Source organism: Pituophis catenifer, unplaced genomic scaffold (genome assembly GCF_029215685.1).
Source record: "Pituophis catenifer annectens isolate HBS135680 unplaced genomic scaffold, rPitCat1.0.hap2 SCAF_2, whole genome shotgun sequence".
Lineage (NCBI taxonomy): Eukaryota > Metazoa > Chordata > Lepidosauria > Squamata > Colubridae > Pituophis > Pituophis catenifer.
This window is the reverse complement of record NW_027256882.1, coordinates 197,097,765-197,121,631: the sequence shown is the minus strand read 5'-3', so window position 1 is coordinate 197,121,631 and position 23,867 is coordinate 197,097,765. Positions and strand designations below refer to the sequence as shown.

At 40.1% G+C, this 23,867-nt stretch overlaps 1 protein-coding gene across 1 annotated transcript in view; it reads left to right on the top strand.

The window, feature by feature from the left end:
- Positions 1-244: 244 nt before the first annotated feature.
- The window catches only part of ELP1 (elongator acetyltransferase complex subunit 1), a 45,842-nt gene continuing 22,219 nt past the window's right edge, over positions 245-23,867 (top strand). Inside the window, exons 1-16 of the mRNA XM_070938488.1 lie at positions 245-350; positions 1,705-1,874; positions 2,254-2,406; positions 4,151-4,232; positions 6,742-6,822; positions 7,800-7,885; positions 9,713-9,812; positions 10,153-10,243; positions 10,701-10,824; positions 11,087-11,180; positions 16,000-16,233; positions 17,413-17,580; positions 18,549-18,642; positions 19,436-19,606; positions 21,200-21,306; positions 22,229-22,332. Of these exons, the coding sequence (XP_070794589.1) occupies positions 1,725-1,874; positions 2,254-2,406; positions 4,151-4,232; positions 6,742-6,822; positions 7,800-7,885; positions 9,713-9,812; positions 10,153-10,243; positions 10,701-10,824; positions 11,087-11,180; positions 16,000-16,233; positions 17,413-17,580; positions 18,549-18,642; positions 19,436-19,606; positions 21,200-21,306; positions 22,229-22,332 (1,839 nt within the window). The 5' untranslated portion in view covers positions 245-350; positions 1,705-1,724. The remainder of the gene's footprint in view (positions 351-1,704; positions 1,875-2,253; positions 2,407-4,150; positions 4,233-6,741; positions 6,823-7,799; positions 7,886-9,712; positions 9,813-10,152; positions 10,244-10,700; positions 10,825-11,086; positions 11,181-15,999; positions 16,234-17,412; positions 17,581-18,548; positions 18,643-19,435; positions 19,607-21,199; positions 21,307-22,228; positions 22,333-23,867) is intronic.

Here is a 23,867-nt window from a genome sequence, read left to right as displayed (position 1 = left end):
TCACATTTTGCATGTTTTAACGAAGGAAAAAAACCCCCGCAAAATCAGTATTGAAAGCACCTCAGTCCCTGCCTGCACGCGCAGTTACTTAACGGCTCTGCTCCCAAGCAGTTGGATTTTTAGAACCTCACTGAGCACGCGCGAACCAGCAGCCGAGCTGCCCTCATTCTTTTAAGCTTCACCGGCTCACAGAGCATGCTCCGGAAGGCCTCTGCCCAGACAGTGGGTTTAAAGATGGCAGGCGCGCTGCCTTCTTAAATTAAGGTTGCACGCGGGCTGTTTGCAAGGAAAGCGAGCGACGCTGTTAAGAGTCTGGGCGCGTTTCCCTCTTCTCATTTGCGGATTTTGAGGTAATCCACTGTTATCGAGAAAGGGGAGATAAAATGTTGGGAGCTTTATCTAAAGATTTCTCCTTTTTTTTTTTTTTTTTTACTAGCGTAGTCAAATTTCAGAGCAGTCATGGAGGGTTCCAGCTACTGCTTAGATCAGTGATTCCCAACCCTGGCAGCATTAAGATGTGTGGACTTCAACTCCCAGAATTCCCTAGGCAGCATTTTAAGAGTTGCCATGGCTCATTTATTTTTATTTACTTATTTAATTTATATCCCACCTTTATTATTTTTTATAAACAACTCAAGGTGAGGAACATATTACTGCTTTCTCCTTCTCCTATTTTCCCTACAAGAACAACCCTATGGGGTGAATTGGACTGAGAGAGAGAGGGTGACTGGCCCAAAGTCACCCAGCTGGTTTTCATACCTAAGGCAGGACTAGATTTCACAGTCTTCTGATTTCTAGTGTGGTGCCTTAACCCACTAAACCAAAGTGGCTGAGAAACACTGGATTAGATCCTTATACTGTTTAGTCATGAAGTATCCCACCAAGAAGCTACTTAGCCTGCAGCATTTAAACTGAATGCAAGATTCTGCTTCTTTTAGGAAAGGAGGAGTGGGGTGAGCAAAATGTAAGAATCCTCTTGTTCAAAAAGGATTCTTTAGTTCTTTCCCTGTAAGCTGTTATGCTTCCAGTTGTGTATTCTGGTGAGAGAGATTTTTCCAGGAAGCTCCCAAGCAGGGCAGAAGCCTTTTTCAGCTGTTGGCTTTTAAGATCTATTATTTGCAGATACACTGCTGCTGTATATGGAAGTCCTGCAGATACAGTGCTGCTGTACATGGAAGTCCTTGATCCAGAACCACATGCTTCATGGTTTTGAAGCAAATTAAACAAAACCAGCCAGCACAGTCATTGTAGCAATAGCAATAGCAATAGCACTTAGACTTAAATGCCGCTTTACAGTGCTTTACAGCCCTCTCTAAGCAGTTTACAGAGTTAGCATATTGCCTCCAATAATTTGGGTCCTCATTTTACCCACCTCGGAAAGATGGAAGGCTGAGTCAACCTTAAGCATGGTGAGATTTGACTGCCAAATGGCAGGCAACCGGCATTGTAACTGTGCATTTCTTAATCATTCACTGGACTCATTCATAATGGTGCTAGATTATGATTTCACTTTTGGCTTAGCATATTCTGTAAATCTAATCACATGATTTATAACCCCTGTGAGCATGGTTAAGTCGGAACAGAGCTTAGAGCAATGGGGGATGTAATCAATCATCAAGAGCCAAACTTGTTCCCATCTTTATACCTCATTATGGGGTCAGTAGGTCATCATTCAATGTGGAAACCATATCTCTTTTATTTCAGTGGCGTTTGTGGAGAAAAATATGAGAAACCTAAAATTATTGAGAGCACAAGAATGCCAGCCAGTCCGAGCTCTTGGAACTCCTCAAGGTTTCACTGTCCGCTCAGACAGAGGAACAGTGTTGATCAGCACCGAGTATGGGATTGTGGAACTGGATCCTGTTGCACAGGAGGTGAGGGTTCATATGTTATCCAAAATACGGTTCTTGGGTTTGAAAAATTCTCTCACAAGCAGGGGCTGTAGAAGGAAAACTAGATGATATTGCTGCCCCTGAAACAGATGTAATGGAAATTTCTTTCTTCAAATGGATCGTTAAATTAAGGTTTTACTTTTTTTTTTTTTTTTTTTTGCTATACAGAGAGCCCTATCAGACTTTGAAAGAATTTGGGAATATCTGAGAATACAAAGAAAATTCCATTCTGTAAATATTTCTAAACTATAAACATGTCCTATTTGTCAATCTTTCAAAAAGGTAACAATAATGATCCAACAATATATAGAACAAAGATGAAAGATTTCTCATGAGCCTTTTTCTTGTCTTTGTTTTAAAGATCATCAACGAAGTTACTTTGACAACTGAGGCTTTTCTGCCAGAAGATGGAAGCGGGTGTATTGTGGGCCTGGAAGATTTGTCAGATATAGAATCGGTCTGTGTGGCTACAGCACTTGGTGATGTTATATTGTGCAATCTAAACACTCACCAGGTATGGTAGAATGGCAAATATAGCAGTGCCCAAATAATATATGAAATAGAATGCAAGAACATAATGCATAATACAAAATTACTTGCTTTAACATTGCTAGTCTCAATATAGCTGTTGCCCCTTTAAATAAATATATTGGCTTCTTGAATATAAGAATAAAACTAACTCTATAAAGGATGCAAATCATCATATGTACATATTTTCTGTGGCAGTGTTTACCCTTTGGAATGATCTTGCTCCTGAAATTCAAATGACCCCAACATTCTAACCATCCTGGAAAGCTAGGAAAACCTGGTTTTCCCCATACGTTGGGCCAGGGCATTAGATGAGCCCATTTTCTGGGGAATGGAATGTATGTTTATTTGATCTTGGCAATATGTTGTCTGTTATGTTAGTTATGGATGTAATTTCCTTGATTCTGATTCATAATGTTGCCAGGTTCTGTGCAGTAGCACTTAAAATCCATCAGAAGATGACCTGTGCCATTCTTTTTAGATTCTTCTTAGATTTAAAAATATATATTTTAGCTTTTCATAATTAATATTTTTAGATTTTGATGTAATATTTTACTGTGATGTATCTTTTATGCCTTTTAATTTTTTTGTACCCCATCCTCCTTTTGCTGGCTTTTGACCATAATAAAGATTTGATTTGATTCAGTTGCTAAACAGGCCAGTCATTAAGCAAGGACGATCTGTAAAGACAGAGCTAGTACTCCTGGTCATGCATCTTGTCTATGCTGCTTTACAGGGCTAATATATAAACATATTACATTAAGATGTTGAGTTTACCCATATTGTGGCAAAATTATGTGTCATAACTTGCAACATTTTGGAAGAGCTAACACCTTCACTAACACCTCTTGTTAATAGTTTGTATCTTAAAATCCTTAAGAGGAGTGTATTAATTGATGAATTTTATGGTCTTTGTAAACAGTTAATATGCTTGACTGTAGTAAAGAAGAATTTACCTTCAAAATGTTGAGTCTAATTTCCACTGAGATTGTTTTTAAACAGTTAGCACTTTATTTTTTTTTAAAAAAAGAGCAAAATTATGCTACATTGCAACACATGGGCTGGTGGCCACTATATGGGAGCAAAGAGTTAAGATTTTCCGTACAGTATCACTGCAGCCATAGTAATAAAGATCTACAGGTACTCCTCAACTTACAACAGTTCATTTAATGATTGTTCGAAGTTGCACTGAATCCCCCTCCCCCCCCCCCACTTATGACCATGGCAGCATCCCCATGGTTACATGATCAAAATCCAGATTTCGGGCAACTGATATTTCTGATGGTTGCAGTGTCCCAGAGACATGTGACCATTTTTTGCAACCTTCTGCCAAGTAAAGTCAATGAAGCCAGATTCACTAAACACCTGTTACTAACTTAACAACTGCAGTGATTCACTTAATGACTGTGGCAAGAATGTCATAAAATGGGGCAAAACTCTTAACAAATGTCTTGCTTTGCAACATAAATTTTGGGCTCAATTATGGTTGCAAGTCGAGGGTCACCTGTCTTGACATTATGCTCCAACCTCATTTCTAGTTAAATATTATGGAGAGAACTTCTTATATGACTACAGAAATAGTATTGCAGGACTAGAACATGATCACTATCCATCTGTATTTGACTCTTAACTTGAAGATGATTGAAGTAAAACATGTAATTTGCTTGATTTATTGGTGTTGGTTGCTATTAAACAGATATAAACAGTATTAAAATCTTATTCTTTTGCAGCTGGAATGTGTTGGCAGTGTGGACAGTGGCCTGACCGCAATGAGCTGGAGTCCTGACCAAGAGCTTGTTCTTCTTGCTACAGGTACAAATAGAAAATGCAAAACATTCTCAACTTTATTTTCTGTCTATTGGATTCTGGCAGAGAATGGCTTATTACATCTGATGGTTTACAACAGGAGTGTCAAACTCACAGCCCGCGGGCTGGATGTGTTTCGTGCCCACCCCCTGTTTAGCGAAGGGGGGAAAAAATCCCAATACATCACGTGACGACGTGAGTTTGACACCCCTGGTTTACAAAATAGTGAACAGCTATTGATTTGCATTAACTATTCCTTGTTTGACAAAAGCATGGTGGGTTCATATGATGTGCATTAATATCATCTTTAACCACAACAGGCTACAAAGCAATAGGCAGGGCCAAGGGGCCAGATGGTAGATCTTCTTCTTGTGCCATATTCACCATTGGATGTTGGTGATCATGTTGGCGATCCTATTTTTATCAACAGCCACATGAAAAAGTGCTGCTGAGTTTTATCCAAACCAGTTCCTTAGATTTTGAAGCCATGATGTTCTTCTTCTGCCTGGACCTCGTTTATTTCAATTTTTCCCTGGAGGATTAAATGAAGTATGCCGTATTTTTCCGCGTGTTGTATCACATATCCAAAATATTTTAACTCGATTTTTAATGTTTTTTTTTAAAATAATATTTATTAAATTTCCAAAGATTAAAATACACAGTACAAAAAGAAACATAATACACAAAAAAGCAAGAAACACACACACACACACACACACACACACACACACACACACACACAAAACAAAAAATATAAACAACCAAAAACAAACATCAAAATTTCAATACTAATAACAACTTTTCTGCATTGGTATCTCTAACCTATTTAACCTCTTTATACAAATTCTACTTCTAAATATCTCTATCTTAAACTTACATCTTTATTTAAATTATCTTGATTTCTATTTACAATCGATCTCATAACAAAAACATCTCTCCTTCATTTCCATAGATAACCTGTCCATCTCTGCACATTTGTATTTTTTTTTATTATGATTTGATCTGGAGGGATGTCTTGTTGTTTCCAATTTTGTGCTATCACAATTCTACTTGCCGTTAGTATGTGTAATATGATATATTGTATACTTTTCTGCATTTTCCTTCCAGAATACCCAGGAGAAACAGTTCCAGCTTTCTTTCTATCTTCTGCCCTGTTATTTCATCCAGCCATTTTTTAATCTTGCCCCAAAATTTTCTAATTTTAGGACAGGTCCACCACATGTGGTAGAATGTCCCTTGTTTGTGTCCACACCTCCAACAATTCGAAGACCTATTCAAGAACATCCTGGCCAATCTCGCTGGTGGCAAATGCCATCGGTAGAACATTTTGAAAAGATTTTCTTTATAAGCAGCTGACATCGTTAGCTTTTGTAATTTCTCTCCCATAATCTATTCCATTGATCCAAATGAATATTATGTCCAAATTTTTTTGCCCAAAATCATTGTTCTTTCACGGTTTCCTCTTCCATTTTAAATTTCAACAAAAAATTATACATGTTTGTGATCATTTTTTTCCTAATAATATCTTATCAAGTTCCAATTGTTGTTTGTTCCTTATCTTTTTTATATTTTGTTTTAATCTGTAAGTATCGCCACCAGTCAATTTTTATTCCTTGTTTTATTAGATCCTGACTTTAAATTTCCAATTTCATCTAATTGGTCCGAATATCTTACTATTTTATTTAAATCCAATACATTGGAATAGATTATGGCTTCCATCGTTGATATCCAAACTGGAACTTTCATATAATGATTTTTCTTTATAATATTCCAAATATTGATCAAAGCATTTCGCACTAGATGTCTCTGGAAGTATGTATGTGTCTTAATTTTCCCTTCCCAAAGGAACACATGCCAATTGGAGATCATGACCTTCCAAAATTAATAGTCTCTTATTTCTTAATTGGATCCAATCTTTTAACCAAATTATTGTAGCTGCCTGATAATATAATTCCCAATTGGGTAGGCCGAATCCTCCTTTGGTTCTGGAGTCCTGCAGAAGTTTATGTTTTATTCGGGCTTTTTTCCCCAGCCAAATGAATTTACTTATCATTCTGTTTAGATATTCAAAAAATGGTTTCCGTAGTCTAATTGGTATTGATTGAAAAAGATAAAATAATTTAGGTAATACATTCATCTTTATCACGGCTATTCTATCTATTAAGGATAACTGTAATTTGCCCCAAATATCTAAGTCTTTTTGAATTTGTTGTATTAATTTATCATAATTGTCTTCTTTTATTGTAGAACATTTCGAGATAGAAAGGGATAGGGCTTGAAACCATAGTGGCACCCACTTTTCCTCCTCTTTGATGTGGACTGCACTGGAGGGCTCCCTTTTTCTAGATGTCTATCAAGAAAAGATAATTTTTTAAGGAAGAGTTAATCTGAACTAAACCGGGATTGGGTTTGAGAATTAGAAGATGCCTCCTTCTATGGATCTACTGTACAAGATTATTCAACTGCACATAAACATTTTAATTTCAAAGTTCTTTATATATTCTTGTTGTGACAGGTGAGCAGACTCTGATTTTGATGACAAGAGACTTTGAACCAATTGCGGAAAGACAGATCCACCAGGATGATTTTGGAGAAGGTGAAGTGGTAGTGCAGATGCTAGAATCTTACAAAATACATTACTGCAATTCTGGGAAGGGCTGGGTTACACAGAGAAATTGAATTGACTGAAACTAACTCCAGCTGCTCTATCAATTATTATGGGTTGAAGTCAGGGGTGAAATGTAAAATTTGTTACTACCAGTTCTGTGGGCGTGGCTTGGTGGGGGGGGGGTTAATGTGACTAGATGGGCATGGCCAACTTTTTTTTTTTTTAACTTTTCAAAGCATTTTTTTCTGCAACCTCTTCGGCCAAAGAGGTGGTTTAAAAAATGCTTTAAAAAGCCTCTGACGATCAGGCAACACAGCTGGGATCGTCAGAGGCTTTTCAAAGCATTTTTTAAACCACCTCTTTGGCCGAAGAGGTTGCAGAAAAAAATGCTTTGAAAAGCCTCTGACGATCCCAGCTGAGCTGCGCGATCATCAGAGGCTTTTTAAAAAAACTTTTAAAAGCATTTTTTTGGCGGAAGAGGTTATAGAAAAAATGCTTTTAAAAGTAAAAAAAAAAGCCTCTGATGATCGTGCAACTCAGCTGGTCATGGGGGGAGCAGGGATTTTTGCTACCGGTTCTCCGAACCACCCGCCGCCATCGCTACTGGATCGGGCAATCTGGTCCAAACCGGGAGCATTTCACCCCTGGTTGAAGTCCAAGACCATGTGTTCATTGGTATCAGGGCAGTAAGTTTAAAGAGAGGAATGTTTTATAGTCACTTGTTACATACATGTGACATTGCCATCAGTCTGGCTGGCAATCTACCAAGTATAAAAAAATTAACCTGCATATAGTGAATGTGGAGTGGACTTTTTAAACTTGTAAATTGTCTAGAGAATTTTTTTTTTATTCGCTATGCAGTGGTCTCTGGAGAGTTAGAAGGAAACTAAAAAAGTTGGATGTAGGTTTTAGATAAATATATGAAAAGTTAATCTTCAAATACTCTTTATTTGGTTGATTCTTAGGCAAATTTATTACTGTTGGATGGGGTAAAAAAGAAACACAGTTTCATGGATCGGAAGGCAAGCAAGCTGCTCATACCAAGCCAAAGGTACTATGTGTTTTATAATGCAAATACTGTAAATATTTAATTAATTACAATGATGCACAAGTATGTACCTTTACTGCAGACATGAATATTAAAATACATGCAGTAAATTATAGAACTGGAATAGTGATTAGAGTTTGGAACTTAGATAGAAATCATCCAAATTTCTAGTAACAATGAAGTTCACTGTGTGATCTTGACTCAGTGGCACAGCTGAATTTGCATTTAATTATGGTCCAGGATTTATTTATTTATTTATTTATTTATTTATTTATTTATTTATTTATTTATTTGATTTTGATACCGCCCTTCTCCAGCGGGACTCAGGGCGGTGAACAGCCAAGGTAAAAACATAGCATACAAAAATTAAAACAGTTTAAAAGATATTAAATAATTTCGGCCCACAATTTAAAACAACCCAGTTAAAATTAATTTCAAATTAAAACCAAAGGATGGGATCAAGCCAGCCCGGCTAGATGAAATAAGTGAGTTTTAAGGGCCCGATGAAAAGTCCGGAGGTCCGGTATCATGCATATCTCTGGGGGTAGGTCGTTCCAGAGGGCGGGTGCCGCCACAGAGAAGGCTCTCCCCCTGGGGGTCACCAGCCGACATTTAATTTAATGTTAATACATAAACTTTTGCAAATCCAAGTTAGTTCATGTGCCTGTCTTTTATCCCATTTATTTGAATACAACCAGATGGAGATATCAAGTATGATTTAATTTCATTTTCCTTGATTCCTGCCTCTTTTGTTCAGATCAGGAATATAATAGTTACCAAATAAGCCAACAAATCATTTTAATGCGTTATTTAAATTGTGATTCCTGGTTTATACCTAATGTCAAGCCAAGAATTCAAGAAAGTAAAATTAAAGGCAATGAGAGTTCCCCCAGCTTGTGGGAGAATAAAAAAACATAGATGCCTAAGGTGACACTTTAATGATTGTGCATATGGTGCTAAGTACCGTGTTAATATGGTTAAGATGTGCTAATATGGTATGTAAGATTATATGTGAATGGGTCCACATGTTTAATCTTGCACTGCTACTTCACTGACTTGTGGGGATAAAAAAGAGTTTTATGAATCAACATTTAATTAATACTGTTCCCTTCAAGAGCATCTAAGATCCCTGTGAGTAATTTGTGTGCTTAGATATAGAGGACATCACAAATGGTAGGGCTACCCTGCATCTTCCCTTAGAGCAGCGATGTCAAACTCAATTTCATTGAAAGCTGCATCAGGGCTGTGGTTGACCCCGAGGGCGGGGGCTGAGGTGGGTGTGACCAGCTTGACGCCATTTCCCAAACTGCTGGCATGTTTCCTCTTCACATTGGGTAGACTGGGCCGAAGCAACGTGGGTAGACGTTACATTTTCCAGGATGGCCCCGTGGGCTGGATCCGGCCCATGGGCCTTGAGTTTGACACCCCTGTCCTAGGGTGAAATTTTGCTAGATTTGAATTCCATGATCACTTATCTTACTGGGCTTACTGAATGTAATGAGAATGTAATGAGAATTTAGGGAAGACTGATAACATCTTGAAGGAATATTTGGCTTGGGCTCTCTATTAGCTGAGCCTGCATGGTATTACTTAATAGAAATACAATTATATTAAAGGAGAATAATTAGGTGGTAATGATCCTTTAGGAGCAAGTTACATATATCAAGAATTATCCTTTACAGGTGATGGGCACTGTTGCAAGTTTTAATAATTTTAAATTTTAAAACACCTAAAATCTAATGAAATCTTGTGATGTTTGTAAGATTTCAGTCAATGTGTTTAAAAATACCTATTTCCAAATTTTGCATCATTTCATATGATCTTTTTCAGGAAATATTGCCTGCTTTACCATGGGATGACCATAAACCTCGGATCAGTTGGAGAGGAGATGGACAATATGTAGCAGTGAGTGACATTTGCCCAGGAACAGGTTGGTACCATTTTAAAATAACAGCATGTTAATTCCTGTCAGCTTTTGGCTGAGCAGGTGAAGGAAAACCTTAGTTTAAAAAAAAAAACCTTCCAAAGTCCCATGGTTGTATTCACATTTTGATGCAGCTTTCCCCAACTTGATATGGTTGATGTGCTGGATTTACTGCTTCCATGATACCTCACCACAGTGATAAGGAATTATGAGAATTCTATGAGTTGCAATGATTCTCTCTCTCTCTCTCTTTTTTTTTTCTCTCTCGCCTTCTCTTTCATCTGTTCATGGGTTCTTTTATTTTATCCTCTACCTTGGGAATTATGGGAATTCTGCAAACATTCAGGCTCCCGAAAAGTGAGAGTGTGGAGCCGGGAGCTTATTCTACAAAGTACCAGCGAGTCTGTCCCAGGACTAGGACAAGCACTGGCCTGGAAGTGAGTAAAGAAATACGGGGTGGTTCACAATGTGTATATTATTGGCTTTCTGTTTATAATTTCCTGCTGTTATTCATCAAGCTAATATTTTACTGAAATTAAATTCACCATTAATTTTGGATCTAGGGTGTAGGATTATGATCCCTTTAAATCACTCCTAATTCATTTTTAATGTATTTATTTATTCAATTTACGTGGCCACCCATCTCAAAAATATGATTCTGGGTGGCTAACAGAATTTAAAAAAACATGAAAAAGATACCATAAAAAGCAATGAATAACAGATATGGGGCCCATGGTAAGACTTACCAACATTGTCAACATTACCAAAATTGGGACTCAGCCACCCATGATAACAGATATTTTCTAGAAAAATCTGTGAATATTTGAAGAAAAGTTGCTTGGAAACCTGTTCTAAAGTATTCTTTCAGTCCTTCCTTTTCTGGCTTTATTTCAGGCCCTCAGGAAGCTTGATTGCTTCTACACAGGATAAAGTGAACAAACATGATGTTGTGTTCATAGAACAAAATGGGCTCCTTCATGGCGAATTTACTCTTCCTTTCCAAAAAGGCCAAGTAAAGGTAGGATGTAATTTTTCTTAAGGCATGATTCAATTAACAATCATTGAATCTGCAGACTTTTTTCTCACTAGTGTATCTGATATTATTTCCATCAGTGGGAGGACATTTTTTAAACTGCATGTTGTCTACATGAACATGTTTGCAGATTACCAAGAGTAGAACTTTACTCAGAGAAGATTTTAATCAAGTTGTTATGTAAGGCATGAAAAATTGTTGTTAAAAATGCTTTACACAGGTGATGATCCTATTTGCATTTCTGTAGGTAAACGAGCTGCTTTGGAATTCTGACTCTACAATATTGGCTGCCTGGGTGGAAGAACTAGAAAGCGACAGTAGTTCTCAAAGAAAGATGTATGGTAAGAACATTCAGTATTCGTTTCTTAATTTTACAGAATTTATTCGACTTATCACAGTCCTACAGTCTTTGCCTACTTTATTTTGGTTTTCTGCATGGCTATTGTCAGCCATTTTTTTAATCTGGAGGGTATAGTATCAAAACTGCAAATATATCATATATCTAAGATTACAGTGGAGAACATGTGTTTTTAACTCTTCTCAACAAGATAAAAGAGATATGAGAATTAAAGGGAATCAGTAACTGATTGATTATGAATATACGCTATCAAATTGACATTGAATCTTGGTGATAGATAGATTAATAGTTTTCTCTAGAAGGGTCTGTCACCAACCTGGTCCTTCAGGTTTTCTAACGGTGCTATAACTGAGTCCATCCAGCAATCAGCAACTGGCAACCCCTAAAATCAAGTCTGATCCACTTAGTGTTACTGCTATGCCTCTTACCTGAAACTTTGGACATTATGGATATAGAGGAAAAGGCAAGCATCCTATGTTGAGTAATTAGGTAGAACAAGTTTTTGTAGATCCCATCACCTGGGAAGAGTCCATACTAGGGGAGATATTTTCAACTTAATCACCAGAATGGCCCTATCTGAAAGAGCATGGTAGTGGTGGGGACTGAGAACTGAAGACATGATTTTTTGATTTTTGATTTTTATTTTATTTTGATCTTCTCCTGACTGTTTCTCCCCCCCCCCCTTACTAGACCTAGGCCTAGTTTGGCCATTCAGCGAAAAACTTGCAGCTGTTCGATCAACTTATAGCCTTTATTTTAAATATCTTTTCCTCCTTGACTATCCTAGTTATCCTGATTATTTGATTTCATCTCTTCCGCCTGGATGCTCCACTTTGCTTTTTTCGACCTTATCTTCGGATTTTTGCTGATATCAGAAAGGGAGGAAGCATAGACATCGAGAGTCTTGAACAATTTATTTGTAATATTTATATAAGTGGATGGGATGGACCATCTTCTCCTTTGTCTCTGTAACTCTGGACTGGTCGCCGTGAGAGGGCGGTCATTGAGACTCTCATCCCCCTTTTTTGACTAACTTATTTTAATCACAAGACTTTCCCATCACTGTAAGAGGGAGATGGTATTCCGATGTTCTATTATATTAGCTTCCTTGTACAATTATCTACTTTACCCTTTTTGTCTTAACCATCTGTTTTAAACCATCTTTAACACCTTAAGAAGAAAATGACCTTTCATCGCCTCCAAATCTATCTCACCTCTGATGTATTCAATAACAGAACTCCTAGCACTGCGAGATTCCCCCCTCTCGCAAGTTTGGCCCTCCCAGTTATCTAGGGCCGCCCTCGAGGACGGGTTTTGGAACCCCGAGAGGTGGTATGCTAAGAACCGGAAGCTTTGGGGTTTTTTAGATAGTTTTTCAAATTCTATTTTAAGGGGATCTGGGAGGAGGGTGGTTTCCAATGTAAATAATGAGGCTGGGGGACCTCCCGGGAGGGGGGTGGGTTGTATGGGTTCAGGGATTAACCCACAAGGGACGGGATCTAGTCCATCTGAAGAGCACGGCGGAGGAGATGCAGAATCCGGGGCCAAGGAGAGGGTTAGAGCTTGTGCTGTTGATAGACATTACATCAGTACTGTAGGTGGGAGGGGCAGATATGGCGGGAGTAGGGGGCCACATCAAGTTGCGGGAGTGCGCGCTCGCTGTCTTCAAGCGGTGGCACGCTCTGGCCCCCAATGCTCTTCTCGTTCCCCAGGTGGCACAGACCCTCAGGCCCTGGGCCTTCGGCTGATGCTATGCAATGCCAGGTCCGTGGTAAATAAAGCCCCCCTCATTTGTGATCTTGTTCAGGAAGGGGGAGCGGACCTGGTGGGTATTACGGAGACCTGGTTGGGTCAGGAGGGGGGAGTCCCTCTCGTAGAGATGTGCCCACCCGGTTTCCGGCCATTTCATCAGCCAAGGTCACAGGGAAGGGGCGGGGGGGGGTGGCAGTTATCATTAAAGAGGTTCTTGGTCCGAGGGAGGCCACTGTTCCTCAGACGGCCGGATGTGAGTCCCTCCTTGTGAAGTGGGGTCATGGGGTGCAGATGGGCCTGCTGGTTACGTACCTGGCTCCCTGCCACGTGGCAGCAGCCTTGCCTGAGCTACTCAACGTTATAGCCGCGGTGGCGATTGATACCCCTAGGCTTATGGTCATGGGGGACTTCAACCTGCCATCCGTCGGTGAGGCGTCTGAGGTGGCTCAGGAGTTCATGGCTTCCATGACGGCCATGGACCTGACCCAATTAGTTTATGGCCCTACTCACATGGTGGGAAACACGCTGGACCTGGTTTTTGTCTCTGGTCAGTGTCTGAGTGGTCTCCAGATAGGGGATATAGCGATCGAGCCCTTGTCATGGTCAGATCACTCCCTCCTTCGCTTTGACCTTCGAACCGCCACACCCCGCCGCAGGGAGGCGGAACCGATGAGGTGGGTCCGCCCCAGGCGCCTGATGGACCCGGATAGGTTCCAGACGGAGCTTGGGCCATTTCCTGAGGCTCTGGCACACGGCTCGACTGAAGATCTAGTGGCTGCCTGGGATTGGGCGGCCGCTGGAGCTTTGGACTGGGTCGTGCCTTTGCGGCCTCTAACCCGGCATCGATCTCACCTGGCTCCCTGGTTCAGCGAGGAGCTGAGGGAGATGAAACGCCGGAAAAGACGCCTGGAGAGCAGTTGGAGGGCCAGCCGTTCTGAATCTGACCGAACACTGGTAAGGTCTCATATTAAGACCTACCTGGTGGCAATAAAAGCGGCAAAGTGTAACTATTTTTCCGCTCTTATTGCGTCATCAGATAATCGCCCGGCCGCCCTGTTTAGGGTGACCCGCTCCCTGCTCCACCAGGAAGCGCGGGAGGACCCCTTGGAGGGTAGAGCCGAGGACTTTGTACAATATCTGTATGACAAAATCGCTCAGATTCGGGAAAATTTGGACTCTGACTGGGTAGATTCGGGAGGGAGGATGGAGGCAAGTCTTGAGAATATTATCTGGGAAGAGTTTGATTCTGTGACTCCGGAAAACGTGGACAAGATACTGGGCAAGCTGAGCGCGGCCACATGTTTATTGGACCCGTGTCCCTCCTGGCTGGTGCTGGCCTCTCGGGAGGTTACACGAGGCTGGCTCCAGGGGATTATAAATGCTTCCTTGAGAGAGGGTGCCTTCCCCGCCGCCTTGAAAGAGGCGGTGGTGAAGCCTCTCCTCAAGAAGCCTTCCCTGGACCCAGCAGTGTTGGCTAATTACCGTCCAGTCTCCAACCTTTGCTTCGTTGCGAAGGTTGTTGAGAGTGTGGTAGCGCGACAGCTTCCTCAGTACTTGGATGAATCGTCTTATCTAGATCCTTTCCAGTCGGGCTTCAGGCCTGGATACAGCACGGAAACGGCATTGGTCGCATTGGTAGATGATCTCTGGAGGCCCCGGGACAGGGGTTGCTCCTCTGTCCTGGTCCTATTAGACCTCTCAGCAGCTTTTGATACCATCGACCATGGTATCATGCTGCACCGGTTGGAAGGGTTAGGGGTGGGGGGCACCGTGTTGCGGTGGTTCTCCTCCTTTCTCTCTGATCGGTCGCAGTCTGTGTTGACAGGGGGGCAGAGGTCGACCCCGAGGCCCCTTGTATGTGGGGTGCCACAGGGGTCGGTTCTCTCACCCCTTCTGCTCAACATTTATGTGAAGCCGCTGGATGAGATCATCCGTGGTTTTGGGGTGAAGTATCATCAGTATGCTGATGATACTCAGCTATACATCTCCACCCCGGACCACCCCAATGATGCCCTTAAAGTGATGTCCCAGTGCCTGGAGGCTGTACGGATCTGGATGGGGAGGAACAGACTCAGGCTCAACCCATCCAAGACCGAGTGGCTGTGGTTTCCGATGTCCCGATATAGTCAGTTGGTGCCATCACTGACTATTGGGGATGAGTCATTGCCCCCCACGGAGAGGGTTCGCAACTTAGGCGTCCTCCTGGACTCACGGCTGTCTTTAAAAGAACACTTGATGGCTGTGGCCGGGAGGTCTTTTTATCAGGTTCGCCTGATTCGCCAGTTGTGTCCCTTTCTGGATCGGGACTCGTTAAATACGGTCACTCATGCCCTCGGCACTTCACGCCTGGACTACTGTAATGCTCTCTACATGGGGCTCCCCTTGAGGAGCACCCGGAGGCTCCAGCTGGTCCAGAATGCGGCCGCGCGGGTAGTTATGGGAGCAGCATGGCGCTCCCTTCTGCCACCAATAGCCTCTCACCGCCCAGTACGCTCCCATAGAGAGGGGCTTCTCAGGGTGCTGTCAGCCAAACAGTGTCGACTGGTGGCCCCCAGGGGGAGAGCCTTTTCTGTGAGGGCACCCACCATCTGGAACGAGCTCCCCCCAGAGATACAGAAGATTCCGGATCTGCGCACTTTCCGCCGTGCCCTCAAAACATTCCTGTTTCAGCAGGCCGGCCTGGCCTAACTTTCCCTTTATATTGCTTTCGATTTTATTTTAAACTGGGATGTCTTGAATTATCTAGGACCAGAGTGTTTAGTATATTTTAATTGGTTTTTGTTTAATTAACATTTGTATTACATGTATTTTTTATCGTTCGCTGTTCACCGTCCTGAGTCCCTCAGGAATAGGGCGGTATATAAATTTAATAAATAAATGAATGAATGAATGAATGAATGAATGAATGAATGAATGAATGAATGAATGAATAAATAAATAAATATTATAATCAGTTTCGGTACCATATCATCAATAAGATCCAGAACTTACATAATTAAAGTACTATTACTAATCTTGTGTTCTATAACCATTTTGCTTTCTAATTGCAGTCCAGCTGTGGACAACAGGAAACCATCACTGGTACCTGAAACAAAGCCTGCATTTTGGCAGCCTGGAGGGCAGCCCACTTCTTGTATCCCTGGTGTGGGATCAGGAGATTCCCTATCGACTTCATGTCCTCTATGAACAGTGGCTTTATCTTCGCTATGATTGGCAGTGGAGTACTGATCACAGCACTAGTGGAGGGGCCAATGACTCGGCTAGTGTAGCAGTCATTGATGGAGGTACATTTCAAATTTCCCTTTAGTGCAACTACAAGAATTTCACAAGAATAATATGTATTTGACTTTAGGGAAGGGTTGGAGGCATCTTGCTGGCCAGTTTATAAAGGCGGGTGAACTAGGTACACTTGTGGGGATAATGTGATACCCACAAATAACTAATAGGAGAAAATGTAAGTAACTCAGGGTTGAGCTGTTAAGTCCTTGGTACCCTCTGAGCTTGGTTGTTTTCTTTCAGATGTTTCATTACTAGGCTTGGTTATACACTGCTCAAAAAAATAAAGGGAACACAAGCAGAAGACATCCGAGATCTGAATGAATGAAATAGCCTTATTAAATACTTTGTTCATTACATACAGTAGTTTTGTGTTCCCTTTAGTTGTTTGAGCAGTGTATAAACTACTGTATGTAAAGAACAAAGTATTTAATAAAGCTATTTCATTCATTCAGATCTCGGATGTCTTCTGCTTGTGTTCCCTTTATTTTTTTGAGCAGTATATTATCAGTGGGGAGAAGAGTCAAGATTTGCTGGCTGTTATATATGCTAACTTGAGCCTGCCAATCTTGGGGGAATGGGAGGGCTCGTCCTTGATGGCTTCTTGATTGGGACATTATTTTTTCCTGATGCTGATTCCTGCTGACATGGGTGTTGATTTCTGAAGCGGTTGTGTTCTAGTCTACATTTGTTTCCTTCCTAGGCTTTGATTGTATCTTTTCAATGGCAAATTTATAAATCATGGTGAATTTTACATACAGTAGCTTTCAAAAGATACAACCAAAACATTTCGGTTGCATTATCTAGGCAACTTTTGTTATGATGTTGTTTCAACCTGGTCATGTGTTATGGCAGGTCTTATGAGAAGAGAGGGCAATGATTTGCTAAACACTTTGCTTTGTATCATTCAAAGACTGCCCAAAACCATGTATGCTGCTATTAAGACTTTGTTCTGTCTGAACTGCTTGATTTAATGCAAGCCAGCAAGTGCAGATATTGCCTAATCGTATTTGAATTATATCTGAATATTAGTACACACACATATACATTCAGATATGTATAGATACATATGTACACATACATATACTGTACATATACATGTACTGTACATACACGCATACATCCACACACATATATACACCCCTCTGATACTTAAATGAACTTTTTTCCCTTTTTATTTTTGAAAGATAAGGTTCTATGGACAGCCTTTCTTCATGCTGTGGTTCCCCCACCACTTTGTACATATCAGCTCCAGCTCTCCTCTGCTGTCAATCAAGTTGCTTTCTCTACAAAGTCTCAAAGTGGAGATCTTGCTGTTCTGGATGCTGAGAACAAGTTATCCATTTATAGACTGGGTAGGTAATCTGAATCTTTAACCAACCTTGTCTGGGCTTGGAAGCTAAGTATGGTCACCATTGGTTAATGTTTGGATGGGGGACCATCAGAGAATTCCAAGGTTATAAGATGGACTGGGAAATCAGAGAAACGTCAGGAAAAGGCAACTGGATACCACTTCAATATTATTTCCCAGAAAATGGCATGGAAATATTCACATCCACCAGATAATTTGTAGGTGTCTTTGTTTTGATTTTTGTTCATGGCAATATGGCTTCAGTTCTGTATGTTGGCTGGAACAGTGGATTGCCTCAGATCCCGCTACCTTTTGTAACTGTTATATGTCTGTATTTGGGAGAGAATCCCAGTTTTTCTAATGCAACCTTTTTTCAAATGAGGCATAGTAGTAAATCTGACTTATAAAAAGTATGGGAATTGATAGTTTCATTAAGACCTCCTCGGTCAATGTAACTGAACAATTCAACACAGGATATTGTGTGTAAAAATACAGAAAATCTCAGTGTCACCATTTTACACAAAATAATGTAGAAGGAAAGAGTGGTACATGTTTCTTCCTTCTTACATAAGTGACTAGATGGTTCCCTGTTGTATAAATTTCCCTCTATAATTAGTCCTTCAAGTCACAGCTGAGGTGCAGCCAGTTCTCTTAGAGCAATCATGGAAGAAGGAAGGGACTCGAAGATGCCTGGAAGAGAGAAGACCTATGGTAGCTTGTCTCTCTTCTCATCGCAGCTTCCATTGTTCAGGAAATGTTTGATATAGAAGAATCATAGGTCATATTTGTCTAGAAGTTATAGAATACTTCTGTTAGAAAATACATTAAACTTATTTTTGGAGGTGTCCATGCAAAATGGCCACCTGATGTTTTATTCGCTGGGCTATAACTTTAAAGAATAATATTGTGGCAATAAAGATTAAAAGCTGTGTGTGATTTAACTTAATGATAAACCTTATTGCTTTTTGACAGATAATCATCCAGAAATGGACTCTACAGTTAAGATGGGTGCAGTTGATGGAAAAAGATTTACAGCTGCAGTTCCTCGGCTGGAAACATCATACAGGTATTAGATGTTACACTTGATTCTGGAAAGCACTAATTGGAGTCATTGGTTAGAGACGGAATGGTTCTATAGGACCCTCAATTTCCAGGATGGTTCTTTCTTTCATTTTCTAAATTGGATTCTCCCAGTTGCCGTTTGGGAAGTGTACATAGAAATTAACACATAATCCATAGTAAGATATAATTAGTAGAGTTCACTCTTTCTGTCTCTCGTCAACAAAGGTAGGGTGTAAATTGAATAAATAAGAATTGATCCATATTGGCTGCAGTTATCAGGACTCTTATTTTGAAACTTCTAGTTGGGAAGAATGCCGTAAAATGTATGAAGTAGCTTTCAGGTCTGTTTCTCATAGGCAATTCTTCCTAGATTTTGTAACACAGCTTTTTCCAATTGCTTCACTCTCCAAATGTGTGGCTTCACTTCATAGAATTGCCAAGAATTAGATCACATATCTGGAGAATGCCAAGTTTGGAGAAGACTTGCTAGTCAACATATTAAATAAGTGAATGATTTAATAGCACTGCAGTTGAATTGACATGAGAATAGATGGCATAAATTTCCTATGAAGTCATTCATGGATGGTGACAGTGAATATACACATGTAAATTTACCTTTGACTAAATTATAATAACTACCATCGAATACATGTGTCATGAAAACTATTATAGAGTCATTGATATTTGGGTGAGTCCATATTTTCTGCTGATTTGCCTAGATATATTTTAGAAAATTGTGTAATTTAGCATTAATCACTCATCTAAATGTTTTTGTCTTTGTGGGGCAATTATTATAGAATTGACCTGTGTGATGACAAAAGAGGAAGAAATCCACTGTGGCTTCGCTTTCTTACTTGGCTGCAAGATGACTTATTCTTAGCTGCTAGCCAGGGCTGCCTCCCAATGCACACAGTTATTCATCATCTGAAGATGTGCTCCTCAGGACAAGAAGGCTATGCCAATATCTGGTACTGGAGAGGGTTTTATGTTTATTGCATTAATGAAAATCAAACTATTTTGTGTGGTTCTGGAATGAAAGACTACTTTCCTCCTGAATGCTTTTTTAAAAAAACTGGCTAGTTGAACTAACATAGAAGCTTTGGTAGCATGAATGCTGGTGATGGAGACAATGGCAATCTTCAATATTTATTTTTTCTCTTATAGCTTGCTGACGTATTTCTAAAGCATTAAACAATATTGTAGTGGAACAGTCCTTTAAGGTGCATGATTGGTTGTGCTTGAAAACATTGTAAATGGCAATTACATGAACCCAGGATATTGCACTGTCCTAAAATACATGCCAATTGCTAAACACTCACATTTTGATCATGTGACTGTAACTGTGGAGATGCTGTGATGGTTATAAGTGCAAGTAAAGTTGAAAGTCACTTTTTCCAGTCATGTTGTAACTTCAAACAGTCACTAAATGAATGTTGTAAGTTGAGGACTATGCAAATTGGCCTTTTTATGGGTAACTTTGTAATACATTTTTTTCATGTGCAGTCATATTATAAATTATGTCAATAAGACCCATGAGGCTCAGTGGAGCATCCATGAAGGCAAATATCAGTGCTATCCTGTATATGTAAACTGGTAGTCAGCTTTTGCTTCGGTCAAAGAAAAACTTTGGTACACTTTGGAAACCCTTATAAACCATTTCCAAGTTGACAAAAGTTGCTCCAATGTAATAAAAGCTATTGTCATTCTGTGCTGATTTTGAGTCTCTCAAGGAAGCATAAGAACAGTTAACCTATCTCAAATGCCCTTCAATTTTGCTCTCCTGTCATTGCTATTATGGTTGTGCATCACTTTAGATTCAAAGGACAAAATGTGAATTTAGAGTATGGGGTTTGCATGTAGTACCCATCAAGAACACCTTGAACTAAACTTTCTTTGCCAGGATTGTGTGGCAACCGAAAGGGCAGCTGTCGAAAAGATGCAGCTCCTTGAATGAGTTTCTAGTAGATGTTGCATCTAGCCCATGTATACCAAGAATTGTATTTTGCCCTTTTGATTTTAAGTTTGTACAACCCAAATTAATATTAATATTTTTGAGGTACTCGTTATGATTTTGTTATAGAGAGTTTTTATTGCCCACATTTGTACTTTACCTTTCTCTCCCAAAACTCAGGGCAGCTCATCCCTTTTATCCTGGAAAACAAGTTAGACTGATAACTAGTAACTTGCCCAATGTGAAATTTACAGCTACACTGAAGGACCAGAAATCAGAATCCTTATGGTTCAATATTCTGTACTATGTGTAGCCTAGTTACTCCAGACCTAAATACCAGGAATCTTCATACATCTGATACAAATTAGCAATGAGCAATAATAGTAATTATTAATATTTCATAAAAGTGCATTGTCAGCAAAAACTATTGGAGCAATGGAGGCAGGGATGTTAAAAAAGCTTTGTAAAGCTCAGTTTACAAGTGCTCCATATTGAGGTTCGAGCTTCCGATACTTCTACTTCTTTTCCCTGTGGTCGTTGCCAACATTCTTGTGATTGCAAGACAGCATAAATTGACCCAAATTTCTCCCTTTTCTGCCCCTTCTTATAGGTCCCCTGTGAGCGTGGATGGTGATGTGATCAGCCTGTGTTGTAATCCGAAGACCAAAACAGTGGCTCTGCAGCTTTCTGATGGGCAAATCCTGAAGTATCTGTGGGGTATGTGTGATGTACTCCATTAGTTTGGGCTTGGAACAGAACCCAAGTCCTTATTCCACCTAGGAAGGAACTGCTAAGGTCTTGAAAACCCATGAGTCAAATTGCCCAATAGCCAAAGTTAACCAAGAAGGAAATATTCCAGCTGTCTCTTCTCCCTAGCAGAGAAAACAGAATTATGATATTTGGAAAATATAAACAAATTAATGTCCTTCCATAATTTCAAAACGATATGCTAGCTCATATAGCCACCTCATGTTGCAGTATTGGGAGGAAATGCTTTATTTCAGTTTAAGGCAATTTTACATGCTCAAATAACCTGTAAATTCATTGGCTGATTTTGTAATTTTCTTGCAGAGTTCATGTTCAAATTTGCCAAATCTTCCCCCCATCCAATTCCCAAGGCCCAGTCTACTGGACTAGAGAAAACTGCCTTTTGTTATCTTCTTCTCAGAAAGAAAAGAAATTGCATGATAGTTCTTGTATACAGGAGCCCTGATTTGACTTGTAATGCATCTTTGGGGCCCCAAAATTTGCCTGTCTCTGCTTTGTTATGCTGTATTATGGTGCATTGTATATATGAAACACAATAAACCTGCATTTTGAGGTATCTAATAATCTGTAGAGATTTCAGAGCATGAAAACATGTTGGGCAGATTTGACGTGAAGGAGGTTCCTAAGGCCCAACTATCCTACTTTATTCTACTAATTCTCTTATCAGTTTCCCAAACATGTAAATTATCGCCATTCATAATCTATGTGCAAAGATTTGGGGGCAGCCTCTGTTGCTCTATAAGATGCCAAGTTGACTGAAACCAACACAGTATCCAGGATATGAAGCTAAATGAATCAAATTGCACCTACTGATATATATCCCTGGGTTTCCTAAAGGTTGATAATCAATCCTCTCTCCTTTATGCTCCAGGAGCTGAAAAACCAGTTGCCATCCCCTGGATGAATAATAATGGTTCCACTGTTCGGTTTCCATCCCCGTGTATGCAGACGGAACTAGCTGTAATTGACGGGGAAGTAAGTAAACAAGTATGGAAATCTTGGGCTGTGCCAATAGTCCACCATGCATATCTCCTGAGTGTTTCTTGCTTAAATAACCTTTGTCTGTTGCTATTCTTCTTAATCCCATTCGTACATTGTGAGTAGAAAAGCACAGAACTGCTCATGGCACATAACATCTTAGGGTTAATATACTTTCAGCCATGCAGAAGTTATCAGTTGTGATTAATTGGCTTGCAAAACCACTGTGGTGCCATCATAGGTAGATTCTTTTTCCTGAAGTCTTTAACTATGATTGATTGTGGAAAGTCCAGGAAAAGAATGGAAAAGGGACAGAGGTAGCAGGCAAGTCAATTGGCAGCTTCTCTTATATATGGCAACATGATTGGATGGCAAGAAACATGAGAAGAAATATTTCAAATCATTTAAAGTTATGCCTCCTTAATTAACTTACTACAAATGAGGGTGGGAAGTTCCTCTTATGTTTCCCCAATGTTCTGTATTTACTTCAGACTATCCTATGGAAATCTGAATACTTCTTGCTTCTTTGATCTTGCCTGGCTGCTTGGAGCTTAACAGACAAACTTACATACTTAGTGTTCAAGTTCTCTGGGCTTCAGGCAGGGGTGAAATCCAGCATGTTCTGACAGGTTTTGGAGAACCGGTAGCAGAAATTTTGAGTAGTTCGGAGAACTGGCAAATACCACCTCTGGCTGGCCCCAGAGTGGGGTGGAAATGGAGATTTTGCAATTTCCTTCCTCCTGGAGTGGGGTGGGAATGGAGATTTTGCAGTATCCTTCTTCCACGCCCACTAAACCAAGCCACGCCCATATAACCGGTAGTAAAAAAAAAATTGGATTTCACCACTGGCTTCAGGATAACTACTAAGTTTATATAGCAAACCCGGGCTACCTCTATTTTGAAAAATCCACATAGATGTTTTAACTCCCTAAATTTCCATGTGAATCAGGGCAGTTGTTTTTGAAATAACAAAAAAAGGTTATGTGAGAAACAAGGGAAAATCAAGGAAGCAGTTGATCTTCTGGTTGGAGAACATGACAAAATGTAACAGGCAATAGGAAGAAGGCTGAACTGCTTAATTTCTATTTTACTGTGTTTTTGCTAGAGGAAAAAGTGATACAACCTGTCAGAAGCTACACCAGCTAGGAAAGAACTTTATGTCTATACTGTATTTTGAAAATCCTAGAAAAGATAATTGAGCAGAGAGTGCAAGCATTTAGAAAGGAGTAAAATGATTACTTGAAGCCAGCATATGTTTATTAAAAATAAGTTGTGCCAAAGTAATAATATCAGGTTTTTTGACATAGTGACTAGATTACAAGGTGAATCCAATGTTCTTAAACCTCAGTAAGTGGCTTGATAAAGTTGACTGTAACATACATAATATTCCTTCCTCCTCCTCCTCTTTTTCCCCACAACAACAGTTCTGTGTAGTAAGTTAAGCTGAAGGAGAGTAGCCCAAAGTCACTCAACTGGCTTTCATGCCTAAGGCGTGAAACTAGAATTCACAGTAACCTGGTTTATAGACCAGT